General features: G+C 37.2%; 1 protein-coding gene across 2 annotated transcripts in view; it reads right to left on the bottom strand.

The window, feature by feature from the left end:
* LOC306860968 (structural maintenance of chromosomes protein 1A) overlaps positions 1-12266 on the bottom strand; it is a 57216-nt gene that overhangs the window by 31053 nt on the left and 13897 nt on the right. The window contains exons 1-3 of one of the 2 annotated variants that reach the window (XM_079402992.1): positions 2864-2967; positions 1946-2134; positions 1505-1617 (exon numbers count right to left, since the gene is read on the bottom strand). In XM_079402992.1, the coding sequence (XP_079259118.1) occupies positions 1505-1617; positions 1946-2120 (288 nt within the window). In that variant the 5' untranslated portion in view covers positions 2121-2134; positions 2864-2967. Of the gene's footprint in view, positions 1-1504; positions 1618-1945; positions 2135-2863; positions 2968-12266 lie in introns of those variants that run through there. The other variant, XM_079402991.1, reaches the window with a different exon arrangement.

Below are 12266 nucleotides of genomic sequence, written 5' to 3'. Positions count from 1 at the left end.
TATCTTTGGAAAGAAGAGACTCTGGGCTTTACTATCTATCATCCAGAGTTGAGAATGCTCAAAAAGATAAAAAGTTATAGGCACTGACGTGCCTTGAAAAATATTTTTCCACACTGAATGTTTTTTTATTTCATATACAAATACATGAAATAAGTCCTGGAGCAATCCAGAAAAGTAATGGATCGAAAGCCATGTGTCTCATGTGTGCATATTTCAAATTTGAAGAAGATATCATGAAAAATTAGATTCCTGCAATATTTTTTCTGAAACTATTTATAGTCCCCCCACCCCCCTGTTTGAGGAAAAATAACCACCAAATGGATTGCAGAATTATACAAGCTATTTTAGTCATTATACATGTTCCTGCATAGTTTTTCAATTATAAAATAATAGACAGATTTATTTGAGCACTAAAAAATACAAAAATAATTATTTGAGTAATAAAAAAGGAAAAAAAAATAGAAAAAAATGCTTTGTATATAGTATGTATACTGAAGTATTCTTCGTTATTCGTTATTACAATGATAAATATCACTGCCAGACGTGAAGTGATATTGCCAGACATGGTCATAGAGTCAGTAAACACACGCTGATGTGCTTCCATTCAGATTATAATCAAACAGATGGGCCATATAATCAATAATAGCTGATCAATGAATCACAATGATAGCCGTCATAGAGTCGCTAATAAACACGCTGATGTGCGTCCATACATATTATAATCATGCAGACACGGCCACATTCCCCACACAATACACACACACACATATAAAAAATGTAGAAGAAAAAAAAAAACTGTTTTTTATGGATAAAGCAGATCGCTAAGTTACGCCCCGCTCAGATGACAGTTGCGTCACTGCCGGCAGGAGGGAGCGCCAAATTCAAATAATCTATATTCCGCTTTTCTGAGACTTTTTTTTTCCGTAGACGGTCTCATTATGTTTGTAAAACCGTATGCTGTAACATCGTTTTGTTTTTTTTACCACCAAGACGCTGTTTTTGAGCGTAATTTATTCCATAACGGACGCGAACAATAACTCTCTGAAGAAATGAAACGTAAACAAAGGAATATTCATCCTTATTACAACGTTATTGTTTCGCTGGACTAAAAGTGCTCGCTGGGATGTTGTTCTGTGGAGCCTTACCTCTCTAACTAAACTGGGATTTCAGCAGTGGACGCGTTTGTGGCTCGTTATTACAATGATAAAGGTACGTACTGCTTTTTTATTCTGCGTGTTTGGATGTGTACTGCTTACACAAATGTAGCAAATTTGTGCCACTCATTCCTTATAAGCTTTCCATCGAAAAACAGCGATCTGTCGTCGATGCTTGAGGCTTAGACCCTCAGAATGATATATAGTTTGACAAGATTAACTTTGTCCCGTTTCATTTATTCTATTAGAAAACAATGACACATGCAAACAAAGAGCGTTCAGTGCGAGGTCGCTCTGGTGAACGCTAACAGGTTAAAATTGAAAAATTACAAAGCAGCAGCTCTAATTACCTGAAAGACAAGGAAGTTTCTGGCCTTGATGAGGATTCCCAGTTTCTCCAGTTCCTCACTGTATTCAGACAGACCCACCACTTTATTATTGATGCGGTACTCTGATGAGGAACCTACACAAGACATCAATAGAAAGCACGAAAATTAATTATTAAGAGACAAGAGAGCATTCTGAACACTCCATTCTATGGCTGCACAATTAATCAGAAAATCGTCTACTCCTGTGGTCTCAAATTACCTACTTGTAGCATGTTTTAGAATCAACTGAACATTGCAGTCAATCACAGACATGTCAACTGTGCGTAGGGCTATGCTATTATTTTAATTTCACTTTTGATTTTGATTTGCAATGATTATGAAAACACGATAATCAAGATAAACTGTGCTGCTTTCTGTTTTTTTTCCTTTAAAAACATAATGCTTCCAAAGTGTGTTAAATACCTATGATGATTCTGGAAAATGAAAGCTCCTGTCCATTGTCCTGCTGGTACATCATGGTTACAAATGCTCGGTTAGCTGCAGGTTTACCCACTGGAGCTCCATGAATCAAATCCTTCAATGTCTTTACACGCAAGTTACTGGTCTTCTCTGCCAGAACAAAGCTGATGGCATCCATGAGATTTGATTTGCCTAGGAATAAAAAGTTTGCATTAAACAAAAGAATAAAATCTCAGAAAGCTTAGAATGCAAAATACAACACTATTACAGACAAATTCAGCACAGAATAAAGATTAAACACTGGGGAAAAAAAATTAAAATCATTCTGGAAAATGATCAAAATTATGAGGCAGATAAGATTTTGAGATGAGATTAAGATTTGAGGCAGACTTTGCTTTTAACATTGTGATGTGGCTATAGGCCTGTCACGATAACAAATTTTGCTGGACGATAAATTGTCCAAGAAATTATCGCGATAAACGATAATATTGTCGATCTGAGACCATTTTCATCTAGAATAATGATAATGGCATAATAATGCACATACACCTTTCAAAATTCAATAAACGTTTATTTCCAAAGACTATTTAACACTGAAAATGGAAAATATTTTAAATATCCACAATAACAATGAACAAAACAACCAAAAACAATAAAAGCAATGGACTCTCAGTCGCTGTTAACAAAAAATGCACTTGAATAAATACCAAAAACAATAAATAAAATGGATGTAAACAAAATTGCACTTCAAAAAATATTAAACAATAGGCGCAACATGCATTCCATAACAGGCAAAACTGTTGTAGCTTTTTTATTTCCCATCTGGGAAAACTGCAACGGATGATTGTGTTTTAGGTGCATGTGCATGTTTGTTGTGTTACCGGTTTTAGTCGATACGGTTTTAAAACAAATGCGACATACCGGCTCGCTCAGGTTAAGTGGTTCACCACGGTCATTCGGTTTGAATCCGAAGTGCTCCCACACTGCAGCGGTCGCGTTTGGCTTTGAAACCAATTCCATGTCACAACTTGCGTCTCGTCTTTTCGCTCTTCTCTGCAGTCGCCTCAAGCACTCCCGCCTTCCCACACAAAGTCCATGTGACTGACAAGCGCCGCCTCCCCACACAAAAGACAATGCAACTGACAAGAGGGTTCACTTCTCCTACGCTAAGGAAACGAGAGTTGTCATTCAGTCGCGGATAACAAACAAGTATGCAAATGAAATTATCGAGGTCATTTTTTTTTATCGTGCGATTAATCGATTTATCGACTATCGCGACAGGACTATGTGGCTACTACTATTATAGGGTGTAACGATACAAGTCATGGTCAATCATTTCTTTTTGAACCTTGCCTTATACAGAGGCACTGTCATGTTAGAATAGAAAAATTAGTTCAGCTCATTTTTCATGAGCTGAACTCAAACCTGTTCATTAGAAGAGGGTGACCCAATACTTTTGGCAATATAGTGTATATAGGTGCATCAGCCACAAAGTGTGAAATCCACAAACCAATCGATAACCAAGCAAACAGGTATTACAAATTCAACGCAAAAAGTAAAAAAATTATATTTATATATAGTTCATTTTAACCAGGGTATGGAAAACAAGCTAACGTGTATTCTAAACATCTCAACACTTTGGATAATACGGTATCATATGTTTATGGAGCCTATAAAATCAAATGCCTATAATTAATTATTTAAAGGCTGAAATGTAACGTTTATAATTTTGTAAAAACTTTTTTTGTCAACTTTATTTGAACATGTAGTACATGTTAGTAGATAACATTATGTAAATCACCCAAAAATATATTTTGGCCATCATTCTTATTATTTTAATGCTTATAAAAACAAAAAAGTGCTACTTATTTTATTTGTTGTTTGTTGGTTTTCAACATAAAACTCTCAATTATTTCAGTGTGTATGAACAATTTTTGAACATTTCCAACATTTTAACAATACTGTGATAATACTGATAACCATGATCATTTTGTGATAATAATTGTGATAAGAAATGTTCACACTGTTTCAACTCTAAATTCGATCATAAAAAGCTGGATTAAAAGTGTTTCTCTTTATAAACTGTGCCATTTTACAAAGACAAGCTGATTTGGTGAAATCTACCCCAGGTGTGCATAGAGTGTTGAATTACAGTTAACTGAAGCAGAATATAAATAAAGCTCGCATTATGCAACAATGCTACATAGGATCTCAGTTAGAAATTAGGTATTTGGGACAGGCAAAGATTTCTTCCCTGAGTATTCTTACAAATTGATTTGCCTTGCCATCTTTAATGACTAGATGATGTTATTTTTTTACCAAATGGGAATGGCCCCATTAGGTCAGTCTCCAATGAGTCCCAGTTCCCCTGTGTGCTTTGCAATCATCCACTGGGTGTTTGGTGTTGTCCGGTTTGTATTTTTGATAGATGTCACAGCATTTGATGTACTTCCAGACATCTATACAGACTAACAACTACCAGGCTACTTCAACAGCCTCAGCAGAACCTTAAGCATCCCTAGATGTCCTACCGGAGGACTGTCATAGTACTAGACTAGTGCAGAAAGCCTTGTATTAATGACTGAGGTACAAGTAATTGGATTTTTTTCCTGTTATTCCTCAAGCATCCATGTCCATGAAGCATATGTCACCACTCATTCCCCTTCAGCTGACTGTTGGGTGAGAATGGCCTCACTGGCATCTGTATGGACATCTGTTGGTTGACGTCAAGCTGCACCAGGACAGATGGGTCTTACAGTGCGCTCATTTGATGGCATCCATGCTGGCATTTGAGGGTTCATTCCTTTTTGACTCTTTTCTTCTTTAGCCGGTTTAACTGAGTGATGAAGTCTGCAAAAGGGGAATGAATTTGTGACACCAGCCGACCAGACCAAGAAAACACTGCAGGGCTTTGAGGTCGTTGGGTGGAGGATACTCTGCAATGGCATGGGTGTCTCTTTGAATCTCAAATCCATTGTCTAGGGCCAATAATTTGCAGCTGCCGTTTTGAAGAAATTACATTTCTTCACATTTACAAATTACATACACTTCATGCTCAGTGTGAGATTGGCTTGGGTAAGTCTTAAAAAAGATCATAATAAAATAGCAGTACAGTATAAAGTTTAGAATCATCTTCTAAAATATGACACAAATGAACTTTCCCACTATGGGGTAATATTTGCCCCCTTAAATTAACTGAATTAAATTAAGAGCTATTTTCACCTTTGTAAGGGCAGGGCTCGACATTAACGCCTGATTAATGTCGAGCCCTCGACATTAATAAAGAAATTTACTTGCCCAATCGGACAAGTAACTTGAAAAATTCAATACCTGCCTTTATTTATGATATAGCCTTTGTTATAGGAGTGTGCGATATATATCGTTTGCTATAATTTCGTAATTGTTTTAACGAGTATATTGCAAGAATCAAACAACACACCTACAGTGCGCACGCATACACTACGTAAAGAAGTCTAGTAACGTAGGTTAGACTAGCGCAAGTGCGAGTGTGTTCTTTCACTGCATGTTTCAGTATTAAAATGCATGGAGAATGATCAGAAAATTCAAGATATGGGGGCAGAAAATGTATATTTTTATATCATTTCATATAGTTAAACATTATCAGACGAAGATCGAGCGCCGCTTTTCTTTGCTTCAAAAATCATCATGATTACAAATATGAGAAGTTCAATAAACAAGAAGTTAATATTAAGAGCAACCCTCTATGGACACCTTGGCAATTGAATCGCCATTGGCTAGTAGATATTTTAGTTTACTCGCCAGACTAATATACTATAATATATATACACGTACACGCAGCGCGCTCCAAAAGTATTGGAACAGTAAGGCTAATTCCTTTATTTTTGCTGTAGACTGTAAACATTTGGGTTTGACATCAAAAGATGAATATGAGATGAGAGATTAACATTTCAGCTTTTATTTACAGGTATTTTCATCTGGATCTGATACACGACTTAGAAGATAGCACCTTTTGTTTGAACCCACCCATTTTTCATGTTACCAAAAGTATTGGAACATGTGACTGACAGGTGTGTTTTGTTGCCCTGGTGTGTCCTATTAACTGATTATTCAAACAATAAATAGCACTGAATGTCTGCGCTCAGTTTCAGATCCGTGCAGACTGCATTTATAGTTAGTTAGAAGTGTAACCAACATGAAAACCAGAGAGGTGTCTATGGGTGAAAAACGAGCAATTGTGAAGCTGAGAGAAGATGAAAAATCAAACCATTGCACAAACACTGGTAATAGCAAGTACAACCATTTGGAATCCTGAGGAAGAAAGAAACCACTGGTGTACTAAGTAACACCTCAAACGGGTAGATCAAGGAAAACATCTGCAGTTGATGACAGAAACATTGTGACAGCTGTAAAGAAAGACCCTAAAACAACTGTTAGTGACATCAGCAACAACCTCCAGAGGGCAGGAGTGAAGGAATCACAATCTACTGTTCGCAGAAGACTTCATGATCACAAGCACAGAGGCTACACCAGAAGATGCAAACCACTCATTAGCAAGAAGAATAGGAGACGAGCCTCAAAAATTCTGGGACAAGATTTTATGGACTGATTTTATGGATCAAAGTGATGGAAAGGCTAAAGTTTGAAGAAAGGATCTGCTCATGATCCCAAACATACAAACTCATCTGAAACACAGTGTACACAGGTGTACATTATAGCACACATTACACAAGTAATGTAATGGCTTGGGCTTTCATCGATTCTTCTGGGACAGGCTCATTAATCTTGATTAATGATGTAACACATGATGGTAGCAGCAAAATTAACTCAGAAGTCTACAGAAATATTTTGTCTGACAATTTACAGAAAGATGCAACCAAACTGATTGGGAGATCCTTCATCATGCAGCAAGATAATGACCCAAAACATAGTGTCAAAACAACAAAGGAGTTCATCAGGGGCAAGAAGTGGAAGGTTTTAGACTGGCCAAGTCAATCTCCACACTTAAACCCTGTAGAGTATGCATTTTACCTGCTAAAGAAGAGACTGAAGGGAATAACTCCCCAAAACTGAAAGAGGCTGCGGTGAAAGCATCACAAAAGAAGAATGCAAAAGTTTGGTGATGTCAATGGGTCACAGGCTTGATGCAGTTATTGAAAGCAAAGGATTTGCAACTAAATATTAAGTCTTTTTCACTTTAATCTATGTTAATTCTATCTGTTCCAATACTTTTGGTAACATGAAAAATGGGTGAGTTCAAACAAAAGGTGCTATCTTCTAAGTTGTGTATCAGATCCAGATGAAAATACCTGTAAATAAAAGCTGATGAATGTTAATCTCTCATCTCATATTCATCTTATGATGTCAAACCCAAATGTTTTCAGTCTACAGCAAAAATAAAGGAATTGGCCTTACTGTTGCAATACTTTTGGAGGGCACTGTACTAGAGGTGTGCGATATGACGATTTTAGATCATGGACGATAAAAATGTCTCCACGATCTGCTTTTGAATAAATATCGTAGTATCGTGTTACAGCGCACATTTTGTCAAATACAGTTCTATATACTGTACAACACGACATACAGCAGTAGAGTTACTCTGACAGGGCACTGCACTTATTTGCGATCGCAAAAGTACATTATTTGCATACAAGCCTTGCTGGTTAAATGTTTAATTTGCGCGCTGGTCTGACGTGCTCTTTTTCCGAGCGCATACACCTGAAGCATGCGCACTAAAAAGCCTGTCTAACAGCGCCTGATTACTCAACTAAGTTATCTTTTGCGCTAATACTGTCAAAACACACAAGGTTTACATACAGACTCAGTTTGGTTATCTCTAAAATGAAAGTCAATAGTTAAGAAAGAAACGGATGGGTGCCTGTATATTAGATGCGTGCAGGTCTTAAAGGGACAGGAAAGTAAACATGCTGCCGACTGTCATTAAAGGGATAGTTCACCCTAACATTTCTGTCATTATTTACTCACATGTTGTCCCAAACCTCTATTAATTTCTTGTGCTGAACCCAAAATAAGATATTTTGAAGAATGAGGGTAACTAAACAGTTGCTGGTCCACACTGAATCAGCAGAAGAAAGAAACTCATTCAGGTTTAAAAAAACTTTTGAGTAAAGGATGGTATAAAAATAAAACATGACAGAATTGACAAGACAGATGACAGAAAATTTATTTTTGGGGGAACTATTCATTTAACATTAACAAAACAAAACGCAAAGAGAAAAATCACTCACTATTCTTGACTGAAAAACTTTAATACAGTTGCAGACCTGCCAACCTTTGAAAGTTTTTTGGGATTACCACTTGTGTGATGGCACCGTGGGGGGGGGGGGGGGGGGGGGGGGGGTGAATATATCATATCAGGATATTTTGTGAGGAACTGCTGTGGGGCATGGACTCTTTTTGGTTTCTTTTTAGGTCTGCTGCTCTCTCTCCCTCTCCCTGTAAGTGTCAGAATCAGAATCAGAATGAGCTTTATTCGCCAAGTATGTTTACACATACGAGGAATTTGTTTTAGAGTGAGGAAGAGATACAGCATGACATGAGGAAAGCGGGAAGAAAAAAAAATTATTCATAGACTATGCTCCTTTGGGAGTACAGTGTGAGAACAGGAAAAACACCCCAGCAACAAAAAGCACATAGTCAATCAACAACATAGCCACACGACTGCAACAGGTAATCCAGTTCCGGCAAGCAGCCATCCTGTCCTGCAGCCATTCTCGGCGCCGGTCGGACCCGCTTGTCAGGCTGGCGGTACAAAGCGGCGAAGGTGATGGATCGGGGGTGGGGAGGTGAATGCATATCTTTATATGTGCGTATGTGTCTGTGTATTTATGTATTTGTATGCCTGGAGAGTCGCCACGCTGGCATTCAAATCAAGTTGTCTCAGTCCGCAGAATGTGATAGCGACAGCACGTTGCTATGGAGTAGGGGTGGGCGATATGGGAAAAATATCATATCACGATTTTTTATAGAAATATCACGATTCACGATTTTTATCCCGATTCTTTGTTAGTTTTACTATTTTGGTTTTACAAGTTGTCTGAGCATTACAGCCAAACTAGAAAGACAAAGATGCATGGCAGATATTTAGGCCAAAGTGGGTGAAGATAAAAAATCTTTGTCATTATTTTATTTTTCTTATTAAAAAATAAGAACAAAGATACACATTACAAATACACATAATATACAAATAAAACAAACAGTGCTTTATTTCCAGGTACAATAGGTGTATTTAGCAGAGCATTCAATGAAATTGAATGAACAAATATAAAAATAAAACACTAGATAGACTGATTCCTAAAGCAACTGTATTAAAGTTTTTCAGTCAAGAATAGTGAGTGATTTTTCTCTTTTGCGTTTTGTTGTTTTGTTAACGTTAAATGAATAGTTCCCCCACAAATTAATATTCTGTCATCTGTCTGTCAATTCTGTCATAATGTTGTATTTTTATATCATCATTTACTCAAAAGTTGTTTTAAACCGGAATGAGTTTCTTTCTTCTGCTGAACATTTATAAATGCTATTTTGAAGAAGGTGGAAAACCAAACAGTTGCTGGTCCTCAGTGACTTCCATAGGATTTTTCTTTCCTACTATCAAAGTCAATGTAGACCAGCAACTGTTTGGTTTTCCACTGAGTAAATAATGACAGAAATTCAATTTTAGGGTGAACTATCCCTTTAATGACAGTCGACAGCATGTTTAGTGTCCTGTCCCTTTAAGAGCTGCACGCATCTAATAAACAGGCACGCATCCGTTTCTCTCTTAACTATTTACTTTCATTTTAGAGATAACCAACTCAGTCTGTATGTAAACCTTGTGTGTTTTGACAGTATTAGCGCAAAATATAACTTAGTTGAGTAATCAGGCGCTGTTAGACAGGCGTTTTAGTGCGTGCTTCAGGTGTATGTGCTCAGAACAAGCGCACGTCAGACCAGCGCGCGAATTAAACATTTAACCAGCAAGGCTTGTATGCAAATAATGTACTTTTGCGATCGCGAATAAGTGCAGTGTCCTGTCAGAGTAACTCTACTGCTGTATGTCGTGTTGTACAGTATATAGAGACGGCGGCGCCAGAACTGTATTTGACAATGTGCGCGGTAGCGCGATACTACGATATTTCTTCAAAAGCAGATCGTGGAGACATTTTTATCGTCCACGATCAAAAATCGTCATATCGCACACCCCTACTATGGAGACAGCCTTGATCAGGACCCAGACAGAGTCAACAATCCCCAGGTGTCTGTACAAGGGGGGAGGAATGCAAGAGCGTCTCACTGCAGTGCTCTTCCCGGAATTGTTTTCGAACAGCGACCTTGGCCGGCAGTGCTGGTGTGATAGAGCCGAAAGAAGATAAGATTGTTTGGTCTTGGGGCGAGTAGCCGTATTCCAATTTTCACGGCAACTCTCTTTGTCCATTCTGGTCTCCAAAACCATAAATTTTTCTTTTCAAATCCGAAAGCTTCTCCGTGATGGTATCCATATTGCGGTTAATAGTCTCAGTCCTGACCGCTCTGCCCACTGCTTCAATTATGACGGGCAGCCTTGTGAGGCTTTTGACAGCTATACCCGTTTCCTGAATTTTACGATAACCCAGGGCAAAGCCTAATCCAATCAGCAGAAGACCTGTTATCATGGTTCTGAATAGGTAGATATCTTCAATGTCCTCCACGGAAATAGCCGCCAGACACACGTCCCGCCACCTTTCACATGCGACCATTGTATATCCAGCTGCGAATGTCCCGCTGGGACAATCAGGTTCCCCCGAACCTAAACTTCTCGTTGAGAAGATGGTGTCAATTGCGTTGAGAGACCAGTTGATCAAATCCATCATTTTTCAGTCTGGAGAGCAGTGCAGAGAGAGTCTCTCAAGTATTAGACAATAGACGAGACGAGACGAGAGAGCAAAAGCAGGGAAGGGAAGGTAAGGGGAGGAGAGGGAAAGAAAAATGCGACGCCTTCGTTGAGAGCCAAACGAGAAAGCTCCCAAACAAGAAGTCCTCATCTGATGTCATGGTTTTTTTTTTTTTTAGCTGCAAGGCATGAACACACATTTTTCTGTCACCGAGCACATAACTTTACACTACTTTGCCAACTTAAATGCCTGGTGAATAGGCAAACTAGTGTTGTCACGATACTGGAATTTCTAACTTCGATACGATACCTTAAAATATCGATACTCGATACCATGGTGAAAAAAACTGCCACAATATTAAGGGGGTAATTTTTTTAATTTAAAGATAAATGTAACAAGTCGAGAACATGCGGTATATTTTACATGAACAAAAAAAATGTCTTGAGGTACTGCATTTGTTGATTTATTTATTAATCTCTTATTAATCTTAGTTAAATGTTAATTGAAACTAACGTTTACTAATACATGTACTAATTAAAATCCAAGTTCTATCTGTTGATATTCTCATTTGCTTCATAACCAAAATATTTCCAGATATAGGGCCCTATGAAGTCCGTTTTATTTTTCCCCAAATTCCGTTTTATTTTTTTCTACATTCAATTTTTTCCATTTTAATTTTTCTGGATTCCGTTTTTTTCCGTTTGAATTTTTCTGGACTCTTTTTTTTTTAATGGTCAAATTAATTGCTATTAATCTAAAAACATGTCTAATTCATTAAAATCATGAAAATTATACAATTTAACATTTAATTTATTAAAACTGTAACAAAAATGACACGTTTAGGGCCGTATGAAATTTTTCTCACCTTATGTTTTATTGTTACCAAATTCTGTGTGTTAGCATGTCTATTATTTGAATGCATACAAACCATTTTTATTTATTCTTACAGTAGCCTTATGAAATGTGTTTTCCCCCTCAGAAATTCTGTGTTGTGTATTTAAATTTGACTGGATATCAGATGAAGGCATAAAACAATTTTTATTAATTTATATTTGAATTGAAATGAATGAAATGAAATTTAAACTTTTTTAATTTTTGAATGAAAATTAAACATTTACATTTTTGGCAAATGAAGGAGATTTACTATTAAAATTAAAATATTTTGTGATTATTTCTTTAAAAAAAAATGTACAGTAGTAGTAAGTAGTAGTTTTATGTACATTCTACTAAATAATAGTAATATAGCCTATTTCTGGCACACGGTCTTTAATAGGCTAAGTTAAACCGAACTTTTATTTTGACGGGTTGCCGTGAATACTTCTAAAGTTCTGTGTGTGTATGATATGATGCTAGTTTTACTCAAATTAAATGGTAAAATGCTCGTAAAGTGCCTTTCGGATCAGTTCTGGAGATATTGATGTATTTATGTCCTCATTGAGACGGCAGACGCTGAAATCACCGCGAGCGCCACATTA

The sequence above is a fragment of the Barbus barbus genome, assembly GCF_936440315.1.
Source record: "Barbus barbus genome assembly, chromosome: 41".
Lineage (NCBI taxonomy): Eukaryota > Metazoa > Chordata > Actinopteri > Cypriniformes > Cyprinidae > Barbus > Barbus barbus.
This window is presented reverse-complemented; position numbering and strand designations above follow the sequence as displayed.